Raw genomic sequence first — 20,282 nt, 5'->3', positions numbered from 1 at the left:
ATCTTCACGACACTGATGCCTGTGTCAGACTGCTCAGCTATGCAGCAGCTAGTTGAAATGCTCAGGGGTCATAGACGGCACATTTACTATTGGGACAACCCTTCCCACGACTTTTGTCCACTCAGTGTATATATCCGTGGCCTGTGCTTAAAGAGGCATAAATGCTCAATGGTAACCTTGAAATGCAAGTTGCATGGAGATAAAACTAAATCATCTCTCATTATATAGCCTTTGTATTTTGTCACTACTGTGTGTATTTGACTGTGTCATTTTGTATACTGTTTATTTCTTATAAAAGTTATCCATCTACTGATACTTTTGTTATCAGGAAATTTGCTCCACGGTGCTGTGTTTGCAAGCTGCCCATAATGCCCGAACCTGGGCAGGATGAAACGGTTAGGGTTGTGGCATTGGATCGAAGTTTTCACATCTCTTGTTACAAATGTGAAGTAAGTACTCTCTCTCTCTGTGTGTGTTTTTTAAACAATTTTTGTTTGTGTTAAACCATTTTATCATGACCATGTGTATTGTGCTGGTCAAAAACTTGTAATATGTAGACTTAGACAGGTTCACATATTTGAATAATACATGAAGTATTTTATTAGTCCCATTCAACTTTCATAATAATGTAGTTGTCATTTATAAATTTTCACCACCAGCAACATATTCTCATTTTCAAGATATTCTCCATTCACTTCAGTGCACTTACTATTTGTTTCTGGCCCCCAGTCTTTATCATGACTTCAAACTTTGATCCCTGAATTATTTATTATATCTGTTTTGTAGCATAAGTCTTATTATTGTATTCCCATTTACCATGAGAATTTGTTTCAAGGTCTGCTTTATGGACATTTATTTTGCTGTATGTTAAATTATGAGCAAATCTTGAATTTGATCAGTGATAAAGCCCTTTTTTCTCCACATTTTGGGAAAATTTAGTATTTGATGAAGTAAATGTTTTTAAACACATTTTTATTAAATTAATCCGTATTTCCCACAGAAATTTTGATTCTCAGTTGTATAAAAGATCTGAGTACAGAGTAATTTTGAAAAAGTTGAATGTGTTCGAAAGGTATTCTAAGTTGCCGATCACATCGATCTCATTGTTCAAGCTGTTGAAGCTGTTGATCAAAATTATTCACAGCCTTTGAAAATGAAACCTTTTCTTCTCAAGAAGCCACCCACAAAGAGTGACATCTCTAAGGACCAGCTTATAAATTTCATCTGTTAAAATATGAAGGCTCCTCAGCAAAAACAGAGGCCAGCTTCCTTGACATTTATAAATCTTTTCCATGGGCAATGTGATTTCATGTTCAATATATTCTCCATTCACTTTAGTGCACTTACAGTGCTCAAAATGTGTTTTGCATATTCTGATTTAGTGCACTTTAAATACATTTATAAATTACCTGAAAGAGAAAACAGCCTGTCAAGTTCTCAATTCACAATAAACCAACAAGCTAGAAAGAAGACTGCAGAGTGGTTGTTGCACCGCCATATTTGAATCCACTTGAACACCGCATCTGCAATATTTTAAGCGATCAAAACAATTGGGTGTGGTGATGAAGCAAGTACACAGGCTTCAGGAATGAAGACCATTCCACAGTTTTCTTTTTTTTTCTTTAATTTTTTTTGCTATTTGCTTTACGTCGCACCAACTCAGATAGGTCTTATGGCGACGATGCGACATTAAAGGCCTAGGATTGGGAAGGAAGCGGCCGTAGCCTTAATTAAGGTACAACCCCAGCATTTGCCTGGTGTGAAAATGGGAAACCACAGAAAACCATCTTCAGGGCTGCTAACAGTGGGGTAGGAATACGCTCAAAAGGTGCATAATGTCTTTTTTAAAGGGCACTAAAAAATACAATATACCGTATACATAGTTACACATTGCACAATGAAGGAAAATTAACACATTTCCAGTAATTACAAAATAAATCACAATACATTGCCATTAAATACATTTAGCTCTGCTTAGAGAGAATGAAAATATAGAACAGAAAACTTTTTAAAAAATATGACAACATGGAGAAATTATTCATTCGGTTGGAATTGTAATAAAACAATGTACTGAAATAGCCCACAATTAAATAATTACAATTATATTAATAATAAAACAGTAGAGTACTATGGTGGAAATTGCTCATCTTCTTTTTCTATGGCTCTAGAGTTCATTGTAAACCTTGGCCTCTTCAACAATCTTCCACCATTTATCTCGATCCAGTGCTAAAGCTTTCCAATTTCTATACCCCCTCTTCTGAGATCTTCAGTGACTCCATCCATCCACCTGGTTCTCGGTTGACCTCGTCCTCTCTGTCCCCCCAGATTTCCATTTAGTAACTTTTTAGGTACTTCCATATCACTCATCTGTGCTACATGCCCAGCCCACCTCAATCTGATTTCACTATTCTTCCAATTGATGGATCTTTATAAATGGTGTACAATTCATGATTGTACCTTCTCCATGTTCCTTTTTCACAGATTGGGCCGATGATTCTTCGAAGTATCTTTCTTTTGAAGGTATCCAGAATTCCGCCTCTTTTGCTGTTAATGGCTAAGCTTCCGAGGCATATGTAAGCACGGGTCTTATAAGTGTTTTGTAGATGATTTAGTGGTACGAGTTAATAGCCTCGAGGACAGAAGTCTTGTTAGAGGAAAATAGGCTCTGTTGGCTGCTATTTATCTCTGTTTAATTTCATAGAATGTATCATTCCAAATACTTAAACTGCTCAACTCTCTCAAAGCTGTAATTGCCCACAGTTACTGAGGCTGGCATGTTCTCCTTGCATGCTTTCCCGGCAGCCATATGTTTAGTATTCTGCTGGTTGACGTTCAGTCCCATTTTCCTATTGGCCTGTTCAAGGGCGATGAATGTGTCTTCCATTACCTTTCAAGTTCTTCCCATTATATCTATATCATCAGCATAGGCAAGTATCTGTATTAATCTATAGAAAATTGTTCCCCTATTCAGAAGGTTTGCATATCGCATCACCTTCTCCAAGACAACATTAAAATGGAGGCTTGCCAGCGTGTCTTCCTGCCATTCCCCATTTTTAATATGTAATGTCTCAAACATAATTCTTTCCATTCTTATCATGTTTTGTGTCTCACTCCTGGTCATTCTCACCAGCCTTACCAATTTTCCAGGAATTTCCAGTTCATACATAGCATGATACAATTGCTCTCTGTCTATACTATCATACGCTGCTTTGTAATCAATGAAGAGGTGATGGGTGCCAGTCCCAAATTCTATTGTCTTCTCTAAAATTTGCCGTAAAGTGAAGATGCGATCTATAAATGCGCATTGATCTGACCCTGTCTCTCTCTGAACAATTGGGAGAAGACGGTCAAATAGTACGGTGGAGAATACTTTGTGTCCCAAGTTAAGTAATGCATCTATCAACACATGATCAGTCAGGTTAACTATGTTTCCATCTGGTGTTGTCCATGTTTCTTTATGTATGTCTGTGTGGAAACAATGAGGAGCCCACAACCACATTTCTAGATGCTGAAAATAATGAGTCTCATTCCATTATCATTGCTTACAGCATGTTTGCTGTGGGGTTCAATTGTGGGTTTATATATGTTCCCTTCCCACCTGAACATTTAAGTCACCAGCAACTATTTTAATGCCATGGCTTGGGCAGCCATCATATGCTCTTTCCATAAGTTCATAGAACGATACTTTCTCTTCTTCCTCAGGTTACGCTGTTGGTGCATGGGCATTGATTATACAGTAATTAAAGATTTTCCACTTTATTCTGAGTATTGATAGTCTTGGACTAATAGGTGTAAACCTAATTGCTGTGTGCTTTAGCTGGTGGTGTACCACAAATCCTGTGCCAAACTCATGCTTTTCCTCGCTACAGCTATAGAATATACTAGCTTCTCGCTTTTCTGGAATCGCACTTCCAGTCCACCTTACTTCATGTAGAGCTATGGTACTCCGCTTCAGTTTCATTATTTGGTTCAACATTACCTTCAGGGTGGTACAGAGATCTCAAATTCCAGGTTCCAGTATATAAATCTGACTTACGCTTTATATTTCTGTTCTTTCTTTCATTCATTGTTTGTATTTGTCCATTATCATTGTCCTTTCTCATGCCATATTTATCTCCATTAATCAGTCCAGCTTTCTTTTGTTGAAGTTTTGCAACTTGATTTTTATTTTTACAGAGCAGATTGTTAGCGCTAGGTCCAACCTCTTTTGGAGAACTGGTAATTTTTAGTCAGGGTTTTCTTCCCCTAGCCTTTGGGGAGCCATACTACAAAGGAGCAGCATCTTTACCAACGCCCCGTTAGCCGCACTTTTCAGGGTTCCTGCTGGGCCTTCACAGTTACCGAACAGGTCGCTGGGCACAAGCTGTCCCCTCTGCGCATCAACCCACCAGGCAGTCCCTTACTTTATGGTGTTACCCAACTCCCACAGCGTGGACGAGGGATTGGACGTACGTGAGACAGAAATTACTCATATCCCTTGAATATAAATAAATAAATAAATAAATAAATAAATAATAGTGCATGGCCTCTGGAGAGGCCTGGTGCAGGTCTTAAGAGTTGAAATCACCGGGTAAGTTTGCCATGCGGTCAGGGGCGTACGGATGTGCGCTTGCATCTGGGAGATAGTTGGTTCGAATCCCACTGTCGGCAGCCCTGAAGATGGTTTTCTGTGGTTTCCCATTTTCACACAAGGCTGTACCTCAGTTAAAGCCACGGCTGCTTCCTCCCAACTCCTAGGCCTTTTCTATCCCATCGTCGCCATAAGACCTATCTGTGTCAGTGAAACATAAAACCACAGACCTGTGCATCTGTGAGGATAGATCCTTCCCTATAGGATGATATATTTTGTTGGAGATGGCATAAACATGTGGTCCCCAAGCCAGAAGTTCAACCAATTGATTTTAAAGTCCCCAAACTGGTCAGGAATTGAAGCCAGTCGAAAGGTCAACAGTTAGCCATGGAGCCTGAAATAATAATAATAATAATAATAATAATAATAATAATAATAATAATAATAATAATAATAATAATAATAATAATAATAATTCCTGGCCTATTCCCAGTTATGTAGGTTCAGCATTTTGTGTATACTGTATTCGGCCCTGTTTTACGGCCGGATGCCCTTCCCGATGCCAACCCTATGTGGAGTGATGTAATCACTATTGTGCGTTTCTGTGGTGGTTTGCAATGTGATGTGTTGTCAGAATATGGAGAGGAGGGTGTTGGAACAAACACAAACACCCAGTTCCTGATCTATAAGAATTAATCAGATGTGATCAGAATCTCCAACCCGGCCAGGAATCGAACCCAGGACTTTCTGAACTGAAGTGCTTCATGCTGACCTTTCAGCCAAGGAGTGGAACGAATTAACTATAGATTACTCAGTTAAAAATCCCTGACAGGGAATTGGGTATTGAGCAATAATAATAATAATAATAATAATAATAACAACATTGTGTTAGACATACCTAAGTTCAGAAAATTAGTCGACAGTCACTGCTTTACAGACTGTCCAAGCACAACCACCAACAAAACCTGATCCAGGAGATCACAATAAAAGCCACGGTGAGAAGATAAAGAGATTTTGGGAGAAGAAAAATGCGCCGGGCAAGTTGACCATGCGGTTAGGGGCGGGCGGCTGTGATCTTGCATCTGGGAAAGAATGGGTTCGAATCCCACTGTCGGCAGCCCTGAAGATGGTTTTCTATGTTTTCCCATTTTCACACCAGGCAAATGCTGGGGCTGTAAAGGCCACAGACGCTTCCTTCCAACTCCTAGGCCTTTCTTATCCCATCGTCGCCGTAAGACCTATCTGTAAAAAAAGTTTCAAACAAATTTATTAAAACCCATCAATCCAATACTTTACAATCTTTAAGTTTTAGATACAAATATTACATAGATGTTAAGATGGGACATGTTTCGCTTAAGCTTTGTAAACATCTTCAGCCACACTTAATCTAAAGCTAAGTCAGGGCCCTGAACTTGGTTCCTCATTAAAGTATAATACATGCTTTAATACAAGATAAAACAGTCATAAAAATCTAGTCTGTGGAGAAAGCGATGTTTAAGAGTAACTAAAATTCAACAGTCAACTGGGAATTGAACAACAATCGTAAAGCTCAAACTGACACAGCAAAATCCCAACAGTTTAATGAAATTTGTAATAGATACTCATCATATAGTGCAATTTATACTGAGGGATCAAAATTCAATGAGAGAAATGGTTGTGCAGTGAAATATAAAGACTATAGTAAGCTATACAGATTACCAGATCTTTTCACAGTTTTTACAAGTGAACTGTATGCTCTTAAACAGGCCATGATTCATATTTCAAAAGCAAGCTACAATAACTCATTCATAATATTCTCTGATTCCAAAAGTGCATTAACTTCAATACAAAATCCATCAACAACACACCTCCTTAGTAAAGAAATTCAAATGCTGTACCACAAGATCAAGATTGCAGGAAAATATGTTATTTTTATGTGGATACCATCTCACAGAGGAATACCAGGCAACGAATCAGCTGATCAAGCAGCAAAAGAAGCTACTAGTCTTCCAATCAACAACCGTCAAATTACCACGCCACATTCTGATATCATCGCTTATATCAAAATCAAACTACACGAACAATGGAAAATGAACTGGCTTAAAACTTCCACTAGCAACCTCCAAAAAATTAAAATGATATCTACGAGAACATATCCTCTCCAAAACCTCACCAGACATGAACAAGTCTTAATCTCCCGACTAAGGATAGGACATACGAAGATCACCCACAACTATCTCCTAGAAAAGAAACAACCTCCCACCTGCAGCAAATGTAACTGCTCTCTCACTGTCAAGCATATCATCTCAGAATGTCAACTGTATGACCCTTGGCGCCAACACCACAACATACCTAAGGAAATGGAACTGACACTGTCTTCTCCAGCACTGAGTCATCAAGTCATCAACTTCCTCAAAGACACTGGCTTGCACGCCAAAATCTAATTACATTATACATATTTATTTTTTTCTTTACATTTTTATAATTACAATATTACTATTACTCTGTAATCGGATGTAAGAGTCGCGATAAGACCTTGGAGTTAAAGCGACTATAAACAACCCTAATTAAAAAAATTTAAAAAATTCAACAATAAACTTGTCATTGTATTATATGTACATAGAGTGAATACTAGTGTTTGTCTAAAAAAGTACAAGTTGGTTATTTGTAGAACGAGACAGTCATAATGATCTGACATACAATTGGATTGTACAAATTATTTGATATTAATGAAGCGTGGATTAATTAAAATATTGAAAAATAAATCTTCAAACGTTGTTGAATGAGAATCAGGTACGTAGAATTATAGTAGAGTTGTTGACTCAAAGTGGTTGCGTGATAAGGTCAAAAGGTGCTTGAAGCATCAGTATAGAAGTGTTGTGTCTCCTTCTGGAATAATCTTTGTAATAGATTGTAGTCGTGAGCTGTCTAACATAGATTCAACAAATAGGGTGTTCAATAAAGCCTTAGATGTGGGAGAATTCGCAATGTGGCACGTGTTGAAAACTGAAATGTTTAATAAAAATAAATGTAAGTTTTGGAACACAGAGAACACTCTATTAATGAGTGGAAGTTTAACAACGCTTACCCCTAGTGTTGACAGAGAGGTGACTAGCCTTGTTAGTTGTTTGAGACGATCTGGCAGTTGTTATTCTGCTGCTACGTGTATTGTAGGGGTGTGTCTGTGAAGGCAAAGAATGAGTCAGGAGAGGGGAGGTAGGCGGAGCATTGAGGACATTAGGAGTAGGCGGAGGGGGTGTGGCGTGAATCGGTGATTTGGAAGTGGCTACTATTGTGGTAGAGAAATTGCTGGCGTGTTTATAATTAAATATTTTCATGAAATTATTTGTATTTATGTTAAAGGCTGTGAGTAATTTAGGGATTTGTTCAATTAATGGGCTATTTATGTCGAGAACATCGTTTATATTACTATTAATGTTATAATGCTGATCTAGAAAAATGTAAGAGTTTTCGAACTCGATCTTCAGTTTACTCTTGTTGACGTGTTTTATAATATGAAGTCTTGTTCAATCGTGGTAAAGTTATGGCCGGTATCCTTCATATGATTGCTCATAGCTGAATATTTTCTATGTTTTGAAGCATTGTAATGTTCCAAATATCTAGTTTTGGAACTGCATCCGGTTTGTCCTATGTACGTAAACATACATTGGGTGCATTTGAGTCTATAAATTCCAGAATTTGAAAATTTATTGTGTATTAAATTTACGGTATTGGAGTTAAAAAGACCTGTCTGTGTCGGTGCAACGCAAAGCCACTAGCAAAAAAAAAAAGAAAAAAAGAAAAAGAAAAGGCAACGGCATCAGCTAAGCATGTTCAGTCACACTCCTTAATCAGGCATAATGAAGAAATAATAATAATAATAATCAGAACAGGAAGTCATAGGAAAAACTGTTTAAATTAATTGTTTAAAAAGAGCAAGCTCTGGTTTCTGGACAGTCCTTCTGTAAATGATCTTAAATCCCACACTTACCTGAATAATTGGCTTCCATATTTTTGGACAAAGATCCTGTTAATGCCTATTATTTTTATTTGCCTTATGTTGCACCACTCAGACAGATTGATATAGTGGGATAGGATAAGGCTAGGACTGTGAAGGAAGTAGCAGTGGCCTTAATTAAGGTGCAGCAGCACCAGCATTCACCTGATGTGTAAATGGGAAAATCTGGGCTGTCAACAATGGGATTGGAATTCACTATATCCCAAATGCAAGCTAAGAGCTATATGCCTCGGACCACATAGCCAACTCACTCGGTAGTAGCAATGATGTAGGACTTAAAGTCCTCATATTACTCTGTATGGTTTGCAGAGGGGATGAGGTGACAGGGAAATTCACAGTATTGTAGGCGTGGCATTGGACAGCAAGCATCTTCTATCATCGTTGTTCTCCATATATTTATTTTCAAATTGCCAGGGAACTGTGCTCTGTAGGATAACAAGAATAGTAAATAATGTTATTGGTTTTTCGTCCCACCAACTACTTTTTGCAGTTTTCGAAGACACTGAGTTGCTGGAATTTTTCTGCGCAGGAGTTCCTTTATGTCAAAAACATATCAGATGTAAGGCTTTTCAGGCGTCAGTGCATACACCCCAGCGTCAGTGGGTAGGGACTGACACATCCCACTCTGACGAGTCTAGTGTCAGACCTAAGATGAAACGCTGGTTAATAGAGCAAACGCCTGAAAAGCCTTACATCTGATATGTTTCTGACATTTTTGACAGGCTCTGTTGGTGAAAAATATCTAATTCCCTCCATGGGAATTTAGAATTTTCCATTCGGAGTTCCTTTATGGCGCTGTAAATCTACCGACACAAGGCTGATGTATTTGAGCACCTTCAGGTACCACCAGACTGAGTCAGGATCGAACCTGCCAACTTGGGCTCAGAAAGCCAGTGGTCTACTGTCTGAGTCACTAAGCAAGGCAGGATACCGTTTATTGAGTTTCACGGTTTCATCAGTTTCTACAAAAAAAGAAAAGTAGGGTTACATATGTTGGATTGTTACATGCACAGGCAATATAATTCTCCTACTCACCAAAAACTGTGTACCAAAAAAAAAAAGTACTTATTGAAATATGATACATCCCTTGTGTTATTTCTTCAGTTTGTGCAATTGTATACCATGCACATAGATGGCATTATTTATGAAGTTAATTTATTCTATCTAATCTATTAACAGTAACACACTATAGTGCAGAAGAAACTGTATTGATCGTGCTTTAACTGTGGTGTCACTATTCTGCCTTAGCACCACCCAGAGCATTGTAGCAGAAATGGTTGCCACTCTATAGTCTTCAGTCTAGTTCTTAGCAATATTCTCTTCCTTTTTATTTTTTCTCCCCTACTTCACAGCTTCTAATTCTCAAGCCTTCCAGCTTACTTTTCTGTCTTGTATAATGGCACCTTGATGAAATTTATAATTGATATTTAGATTTATACATTTCAGACTTTCCACCCCTTCATTCTTAGTTTTGAAGGCTGTTTCATAAAGAGTCTCGTATTGCAAAAAATTTCCAGCAGTAGAGCAATGTTATGAACTGCAAGCTTTTCCTGTTTCTCTCTACTCTTCACAAGAATTCTAGGATTTCACCTTATTTCTAGGTCTGAATCTTCTTTCCAAACCCCACAAATGTAAATATGAGCATAAATAATTTTGTAGGGCAAGGAAATATCCTGAATATTTTACTTTTGAGTTGTATAAATAACCATATACGTAAGATGTAATAGAAGCTGTAGAAATTAGTACTAGATATATAATTGGAGAAAGAACTAGATGGAGAATCTTCCTGCCCACTTGACTTTTATTTGGTTTTGATGACTTTTTACAGGACTGTGGGCTAGTTCTATCATCGGAAGCTGAAGGCCGGGGCTGTTATCCTCTTGACGACCATGTACTTTGTAAGAGTTGCAATGCCAAGAGAGTGCAAGCCCTTACATCACATATGACAACTGAGCTGTAGGCATTAGTCTGTTACGGAAGAAACTTCACTAGTGTTTTATATGTATATTAGTTTAAAAAGACATTAATTGGCCAGTCATTCTTATTGTTGAGAGTTTTGATAAATGAATATGAAATTAGCTTGTTATAGATTGTGTATCTCATTCCATTCTTCAGATGTAACTGTTTTACTTGACCAAATGGCTGTACAACCAGTACTTTTCTTACAAGGAGAAGTAAATCAAATTTAATACTCTTAAAATTTTAAATGTTTGTATGTAATTGATAGTACTATGTGAGCTAGTAATCATGTATGATGTTAAGAAAGAAGTTTCTCTCAGAACAATAAGTTATTCAGCCTATCAAGTTCTCAATTCACAATATTCTCTTCTCTTCTCCCCCCCCCCGTCCCCCTTTCCCTCCTTCACTGCTTCTATTTCTGAAACCTTCCAGCTTACTTTCCTCACTTGTATAATTGCACTGATTTACCTTGGTGTCATTTAAAGTATATTTCAAGGAAAATTGATCAGATTGAGATCATTTGGCATGGGGTTCTATTCAGAAAGAAATGTTTAAGTTGCATAAGGCTATAGCGTACAGACACAAAATAAAAACTCTCATGGTACAGATTGTCAGTTGATGTTGGCTAACTGAATCAGATGAACATTTGAGCTAATGTAAATGAGGAATTGTGTTCATTTTATGTGGAGGGATGAAAATATTGCAACCATGATAAACACAATGAAAATTAGAAGCATGCTTTTTCCACTTTTTTTTTTTTTCACTTTACATCTCGTCATAATTGTAACCCTTTAATGCTATAAGTGGCTATTATGATGATCAATGGTATTTTCAACAATATGTGAGTGATTTTGAAGAACGCATATTCTTTTTGATGTAGAATACGACTATTGTTTTGGAATCGTACTTATGCCAGTGAGCCTTACCAAAATATGAAAGTTTCAAAATTGAAATAATTTCTAAACAATGCATGAGACGATGTTCAGTCTCTCACTGTGAAGAGGAACGACATATGTACCTAGCAACTAGAGTCTAACCTTTGTATGACGTGATCGGCAATAGTGCCGCCATGTGAGATTCTAAACTGACCCTCCTGCAAGGCTAACAATTAGAGTAGCTCTGGACTCCTGCTTGGTAGCGTGTCATGTGAGGAGTTGTTTGATTCATGTTGGCAAGTTCTACAAGTATATGGCAAAAGTAAATCAAATAGTGAAGATTTGCAAAAATTGTTGTGCAAAGAAGCGAGAAAGATTTCTTCCTTTTGTAAAATGTCGTGACATATGGACAATAAATAGCTTCATAATTGTCAAAAATGCATTTGAGGATAGAGTGACTTGTTAAGAGTTCTTAAAAGTCCCAAATCACCCATGCCGAGAGTAAAAACGTGTATCGCAAGTGTGTCAAATTTAAGGTGGACGAGTGCCATGAGGCACCAGAGAAGTACATCTACTGCCCCAGTGGTGGAAAATGATGTGGAACTCATGAATGTGGATACTGATCACTGTAGTTTGATCAACTTGTATTGAATATGTGTAAACTTGTATAGGATGAAAAAATAAGATGTTGACATTAACATTTCAAACTCCTACTGACTAGATACTTTAATTTGACAATACCTATCATTCTATTCTGTGTTAGAACTTTCAACCGTGACCCAGACACAGCCCTGTTAGATTTTTAAAATAAAATATGAAAAAGAACGTTTGTGGACTTTGTTTCATTCTTTACATAGGAAACCATGTTGCTGGACCCAAACATAATCTTTTGGAAGATCTAGTCAATATTTCCAAACATATTTATGTTATTTTGATTATGTTTCTGAAATTTAAGTAGACATACAATTAATATTGGGAGATGATTTACTTAATTTTCACTTTAGATGTTGTTCTCATTGGATATAAAGATTCACTCCATGCTTGAAATCCTAGCAGAGAACTCTAGAACTGCTGTGATAGCTATTTTATTGATATCCCAGTCTGGTAAGCTGATATCTAATATGAGAGACCCATGGCATCTGCATGATTTAAAAAAAAAAAAAAAAGCATTTCAAGCAATACAGCACCACTACAACTTGTCCTTAAACCAATAGTAATTGAAGGGAAGTTACACATACTGTATATTACATTGATGCACAGTTGTAAATGTTTCTGTCTAGTAATTTGTATCTCTGAAGTTAAGACTGAGAAAGAATTCAGAATATTTCCATCTAATAACCTAGTATTTTCTGGGATATATTTAAAAATGGGTAGATCTTCCAAAATTTTGGAGAATCTGGCAACATTGCTGGAAAGTTTTTCATGAATTCAGCTGATATACCAAAAGCCGTGCATAAGCAATATTGATTTTTGTTTTAGTCTGCTACAGAGCACATGGACTGGAGAGTATAACTCTGATACTCTTTACTGTCTGACATGGTGGCCATTTCCTGGTAGGGGCCGATGACCTTCGATGTTAGGCCCCTTTAAACAACAAGCATCATCATCATCATATCATCATCGTCATCGTCATCATTTCCTGGGAGGGGTGAAGGGAGGCACCAGTATGAAGGCATGCACTGTTTGTTATTTGCAATGAAGTATTTTGATTTTTGGTTTTTAAATTGCAGTAATTGCCTATTGACATTAAATTTAAAAATGAATGTTTATCTGGTGTTGAACTCGTACTGAAAAAGCAACATGGGTTGCCCCAAACTTGTAACTGTGCATATGCATGCAGATGCATATAAAGAGCATACATTTTATGAGCAATGGTAAAAATTTTGTCACATTGGAACTATTACAGGCCCCAGTATTTAACTGAATATTGTAATATAGATTGTTATGCATGTCATTTTATATAGGTCTAATATTATATTTTCAATTACCCTGCTCAAATAGGCCTAATAAAATAAAACAGCTGATAAATATTATTTCTTCAAATAATTGATCCTATAAAATGATATTTTTAATATCAGTTTTGCTATAAGAGGAAAAAATTAATGCTATAATTTCACACATCTACTTACATGGATTCATATCCTTTGGTAGATTTTGCTTGGCATGCAAGAAAGACCATTCTACAAAATTATTGCATTAATGTTTATCCTTTTCTCAATTTGTTAAATATTTGGATGTAATGTTGAGGAACATATTTATCATCAGAATTTTTATTTAAACATGTAGGATCATTCTTGTAGTTTTTTAAAGTTAATTCATTAATATATTGCCATAATTTTGCTACCAGTAAAGATCAAATTATTTCACTGCAATTATTTTTGACCACATCTTATTTTTTAGATTTAGCTAAAACATAAAGTATGTGTCTCTCTTGTGCTTTTCTACCTATTATGACTATGAGATATGCTTAGAGATATTGCAGACTTCTCTATTATTTTAGGCTTCATTGGGTTTCCAGAAAATAAATTGTTGAAGCATTTGTTGGTAGGAATTCCAATATTTCTACTGCAACATTGGGTAATGAAATACAATTGTTAAGGTAAGAAGCATTTAGAAAGTTTGTCTTCAACTTTGTCATATTATCTAGAAATATACATATTCCAAGTGTCAGTTGAAATATGTGTCATTGTTATTGTGCCATAAGATGATTTAATTTAACACTGAACTAGCTAATTATTGCATCATGTATGCATTTATGTATGTCCTTCGCATCCTAGTCTAATTTAGTTGATCTACGTAACAAGAAGTTCTGTTATGTGTTGAGTGATGACCCTTATTTAATTTTATTTTTTATTAATTTATTTTGTATGTTAAATGATGATAAAGGACTTGGAGTTTTAGAATTTGCATCGTTTTGAAGTTTTGTACATACTGTAAAAATGTGTGTAATTACAGTGACTGCAAACTCTGGACTGACTTAGAGTAGCTGAATAAGAATACGAGAGGTCAGATTAATTACACTGAATAAGATTTTGGTTTTCTTGTCTTGTTAAGAGTTACATAAATTCTCAAATTTAGGGTCTCATACCTTTCATGTGCTTCAGCTATTGAATTGAAACTCATTTCTCATGATGAGGGCCTGGATTTTGATGACCTAATAAATTCCAAAACATGACCTAAAAATCCTCAAAAAATGTGCGAGGAAATGATCCAAAAATATGAAGGGCAGTATAATATTTACCTAAAATAATAAATATGTGCATTGTCCACATTACCTTTAACTCATAATGGAGTGAATATTAAGAATATTAACAAATGTCATCAAATAATAATAGGCAATATTATTATATTAGAATATTATATCATATTAGAATATTATTTCAGCCCTTTTTTAAAATGCAGTTCTTGCAAGCAAAATAACTAAGCATCTAAATATCATTGTTATTAAGATATTATGCAACCCTTTGATATTCTGGATACCACCTGCTTGTCACAACATACATGTTGCTGAATGGTAAATCTTTTATCTCCTGCCCCTTTCACTTCACCTATTTCTCAGAAAGGTATACTGACCATCTACAGAAATTAACATCCTTGCAGACTTGTGAAATAATTCTCCTTCAATGGACAGCTTTAGATGGCTTTGTCTTTAGTATTCTAATACTTAAAGTGAATTGCACATGAATATATAAAACTGGCATTGTGTAAAAAGAAACTAACAGATACATGAATGTTAATACTCAGGCACTTCAACATCTTACTGAAATGTGAATTTGTACCTACTTAAGTGATAAAACCTCCCCCATCCAGATTAGAAGCAATGTCTTATCGCACTCCAGGGATGTGGATTTTCAACGAGTACATACAAGAGTTGTAGGAGGTTACTTTCTTTTACAGTTTTCGAACTGAGCACGGAACCTTTTGATGTCTGAATATTCATGTTAATTGAAAGTTCTTATGATTATTCAGATATGTTGATTACCCAATGTAAATGCATAAAAATGACCAAATATTATTGTACAACAAAGAAAAATGACTTAAAACAAAATAAATAAATGAATTGCTGAAAATGACAATGAGGCAAAATTGAAAAACTGACCTTAAAGTAACAAATGGCAAAAAGTGATGAAAAATGACTAATTCAAATACACTTCTGTAATTGGGGGCTATGATCAGGATTTATGCATAAGTTAGCAATGTGTATAATGCACTAGTCAAAAGATGATGTCATGAAATTCCAGGCCCTGCTTATGACCAACTAGCAAATGTACCTAATTTTGAAAACGTAAACAAAGTAAATACAATTATATCTTTTATTATAATTAGTCTCAAATAATTATTGTTCCCTAGTTATTTCTGTTACAGGAATTAGAAATGGAAATATTTCTAGAAATAAGAGATGAATTACCTCTGTGAAAATTTTCCTTGGCATTTTCCTGAAATTGAATTAATGAACTTATAAAAGAATCGATAAGTATTCACAAAGAAATGTTGAGTGGAAAGGAGTAACTTTGGAGAAGTTTGGAAGAGAACCATTTGTGTGTTAGGAACTTGTTCCTGCTGTTATTACTATCCTAGAGACTATTTTTCCAACATTGAGAATGGTTTGATATGACAATGCTTATCTGTGCATCTGGCTAGTACTTCGAGATTAGTTTCTGGGTTTCATCTGTAATGGGTTTCCTATTATTATTATTATTATTATTATTATTATTATTATACAGATTACAGTTATTTAACATTCATATTTTGTACACAAGGTTTTCAACATCAGCCACTGGTGCATTTTCAAGTATGCTTGAACATTTTTTTTTTAATTGTTGGTTTTCATCAGCAGTATTGGGAGTGCTTTTAGGGAAAATGGAAATTCATCAAATTATTATAAAATATTTTATGACTGTTTATCAAATAAATAAAAATGTTCAAAATATTTTTTTGTGGCTTGATATTTAAATTATACTCTCCTTCTCCTCCTCCTAATACAGGAAGAACCTTGTATAGTAAACTCTTGATTCATCAGCTAATGATTCAACTGACCTTAGATTTAACAGATATAGAGTGATGAATGTGGTTCATGGTGTGAGTTACTGTAAACATGTCCTAGTTCGTGAACCATGGACAATGACTGAGTGGTCTAGTAAGTGGTCCTGAGAGTCGGGATACCAGTTGCTATGGAATGGGAATGGGCATCACGGACATATTCTGAGCCGTGGCCCTCATCGTGCTCGGGCAGCTAGGACTATACAATCCACCAGTGTTCCCTAACCTGTTAGAGGAGAGATCCTCACTTGGACTATGCGTAAGTAGGGTAGCATCCTGCTTCATGAATTTACCCAGCTCAGAACATTTTAAGCAAGTCTCGGACCTATGAGAGTTACGGAGTCCCACTCTCATTTGACAGGCGAGGGACTTATTGGAAACAATTCGGCGAACGAAATCAAATTCGATGGGGAGCTATCAATATTAATGGGACTTATGGAAGGAAGAAAGTAGAGCTGGCAGAGTCAGCAAAGAGGATGCATCTGGCTGTACAGGAGTAAGTAATATTCGGGTAAGGGGAGATAACGAGGAAGAGATAGGAGATTATAAAGTGTACTTGACAGGTGTTGAAAAGGGAAGGGCAGAGTGTGGGGTAGGACTGTCTATCAGGAATGCTATAGCATGCAACATAGTTTCTGTTAGGCACCAAATGAGCTAATGATGTGGGTAGATTTGACAGATGGATGAATTAGGACGAAAATTGTCTCTGTGTATTCACCATGTGAGGGTGCAGATGAGGATGAAGTTGACAAGTTTTATGAAGCATTGAGTAACATCGTAGTCAGGTCAACAGCAAGGATAGGATAGTGCTAATGGGCGATTTCAATGCGAGAGTTGGAAATAGAACTGAAGGATACGAAAAGGTGATTAGTAAATGTGGGGAAGATATGGAAGCTGATGGGAAGCGTTTGCTGGAATTCTGTGCTAGTATGGGTTTAGCAGTTACGAATACATTCTTCAAGTATAAGGCTATTCACCGCTACACATGGGAGGCTAGGGGTAATAGATCCATAACAGACTACATCTTAACTGACTTCGAATTCAGGAAGTCTGTTAGGAATGTACAGGTTCTTCTGGGAGGAATGTACAGGTTCTTCTGGGATTTTTCGATGATACAGATCCCTATCTGATCTGTAGTGAACTAAGTATCTCTAGGCCGAGGGTAGAGAAAGTGAAATCTGTCTGCAAACGAATAAGGGTAGAAAATCTCCAGGACGAGGAAATTAGACAGAAGTACATGGATATGATTAGTGAGAAGTTTTGAACAGTAGACATTAAGCAGGTTCAGGACATAGAAAGAGAATGGGTGGCATACAGGGATGATGTAGTAGAAACAGCAAGGGGATGCCTAGGAACGACTGTGTGTAAAGATGGGATAAGCGAACATCTTGATGGAATGATGAAATGAGAGCAGCTTGTAAACGTAAAAAGAAGGCTTATCAGAAATTACTCCAAACAAGGGCCGAGGCAGACAGGGAATTGTACGTAGATGAAAGAAACAGAGTGAAACAAATAGTGGCTGAATCCAAAACGAAGTCATGGGAAGATTTTGGTAATAACCTGGATAGGCTAGGTCAAGCAGCAGGGAAACCTTTCTGGACAGTAATAAAGCATCTTAGGAAGGGAGGGAAAAAGGAAATGAACAGAGTTTTGAGTAAGTCTGGTGAACTCATAATAGATCCCAGGGAATCATTGGACAGGTGGAGGGAATATTTTGAACATCATCTTAACGTAAAAGGAAATCTTCATGGTGGTGTCACAAACAACCAAGCTCATCGGGAAGAAGAAAATGATGTTGGGAAATTACGCTTGAGGAAGTGGAAAGGATGGTAAATAAACTTCATTGTCATAAAGCAGCAGGAATAGATGAAATTAGACCTGAAATGGTGAAGTATAGTAGGAGGGCAAGGATGAAATAGCTTCATAGAGTAATAAGATTAGCATGGAGTGTTGGTAAGGTACCTTCAGATTGGACAAAAGCAGTAATTGTACCTATCTATAAGCAAGGGAACAGAAAGGAATGCAACAATTATCGAAGTATCTCATTGATTAGTTTACCAGGCAAAGTATTCACTAGCATCTTGGAAGAGAGGGTGCGATCAGTGGTTGAGAGGAAGTTTGATGAAAACCAGTGTGGTTTCGGACCACAGAGGGGCTGTCAGGATCAGATTTTCAGTATGCACCAGGTAATTGAAAAATGTTATGAGAATAATAGACAGTTGTGTTTGTTTCATAGATCTAAAGAAAGCATGTGACAGTGTACCGAGGGAAAAGATGTTTGCCATACTAGGGGACTATGGAATTCAAGGTAGATTATTAAAATCAATCAAAGGCATTTATGTTGACAATTGGGCTGCAGTGAGAATTGAAGATAGAACGAGTTCTTGGTTCACGGTACTTACCCTAGGGGTTAGACAATGCTGTAATCTTTCACCCGGATCATCTGCTGAAAGGTATAAAGTAGCAGGGAGGGATTGAGTTGGGTGTAAATGTAGTAAGCAGCCTGGCCTATGCTGACGACGTGGTCTTAATGGCAGATTGTGCCGAAAGCTTGCAGTCTAATATCTTGGAACTTGAAAATAGGTGCATTGAGTATGGTATAAAAATTAGCCTTTCGAAGACAAAATTGATGTCAGTAGGTAAGAAATTCAACAAAACTGAATGTCAGATTGGTGATACAAAGCTGGAACTAGTGATGGGCAGTCTGAGACGAGGTCTCGAGATTTCTTGGGATTTCTCGAGAGCGTTGTCCCCGCATTGCGCTGCGAGCAGCGTGTCGTAGGCCTACAGGTAGTCAGAGCTGAATGTTGTTTGTGCCGAGTATGCGAATAGCCAACCATGGGCCTTCTCCATTTCGTAAATACGTGTCAACAAGGGACTAGGGCGGTCATTTCTGCCGAGGTCTATTTTGAAGCAGTATAACATAATTATAAAGGATACCCATTCTGGCATTGTATGCACTGGCAGGTACACGACTGAGTGGTTTAAGTACAGAACCTGACGGCTACTGTAGGTACACCTACCTGGATATGAGAGGTGTGCATTATTCAAACTCGAGACGAGGCAAGATGCGCCTTGCTGCATATGCAACCCCCATTATGCATGAGTGGAATGTGTAATCTAAAATACGTCAGTTTGCTCCAATTCTTTCGACAGGCAGGTGTACATCGTTATCAGACCCCCACATTCAATATCATCATATGACCACTGCTTGTGTTTACCAATATTTTGGTGACGAAGGAAATAATTCCTTTCATTGTTATAGAGTATTCGCGTCATATGTAAAGTTAGCATAATTACCCAACAACAACAAAAGTACAAACAATTCCATGGAAAGGAAATATTACAAGAAGTACTACTAATTTAACATTCTAAATCCAGCATCATCATACACAAAGTCAGTATTTCCAGTGCTTAACACAACCGCTTACAATACTATAGGTTGAGATTTCTACTAGCTTAACATTACAAGTGATAATAAAGTGAAATTAAACAATCGTTATCCTACAACTATAACGACAAACAATGAAAAAAATATGACAAGAAATACTACTACGGTAGTTTAACTTTCTAAATCCAGCATCATTATACACAAATTCACACACAACTCAAGTATTTTCATTACTTAACACTATGGCTTACAATACTCCTCGGTGTTCTCCCCAAGAGCTTTTAAATGGGCGCACCGCCCGGCTGACATAGCCTAGATGTGTGCTGGTTACGTAATATGAACACATAGTTGAGTCATTGGTTGTTTCGAATTAAAATATAAATACTGTAAAATTGTTTATGTGAATGATAAAAATTCATTATTGTCAGCATAATTACATTAGACTTCAAG

At 36.8% G+C, this 20,282-nt stretch overlaps 2 protein-coding genes across 2 annotated transcripts in view; one reads left to right on the top strand and one right to left on the bottom strand.

Annotated features, from left to right (window-relative positions):
* The window catches only part of Zyx (lipoma-preferred partner zyxin), a 242,056-nt gene extending 231,189 nt beyond the window's left edge, over nucleotides 1-10,867 (top strand). Inside the window, exons 9-10 of the mRNA XM_067141232.2 lie at nucleotides 329-449; nucleotides 10,396-10,867. Coding sequence (XP_066997333.1) covers nucleotides 329-449; nucleotides 10,396-10,527 — 253 coding nt within the window. The 3' untranslated portion in view covers nucleotides 10,528-10,867. The remainder of the gene's footprint in view (nucleotides 1-328; nucleotides 450-10,395) is intronic.
* The window catches only part of Ipo9 (Importin 9), an 839,375-nt gene that overhangs the window by 111,237 nt on the left and 707,856 nt on the right, over nucleotides 1-20,282 (bottom strand). The window lies entirely within an intron of this gene.

This window comes from Anabrus simplex, chromosome 2 (genome assembly GCF_040414725.1).
Source record: "Anabrus simplex isolate iqAnaSimp1 chromosome 2, ASM4041472v1, whole genome shotgun sequence".
In the NCBI taxonomy this organism is placed as follows: Eukaryota; Metazoa; Arthropoda; class Insecta; order Orthoptera; family Tettigoniidae; genus Anabrus; species Anabrus simplex.
Note: the sequence above shows the minus strand (reverse complement) of the source record. Positions and strands in the feature narration are given on the sequence as shown.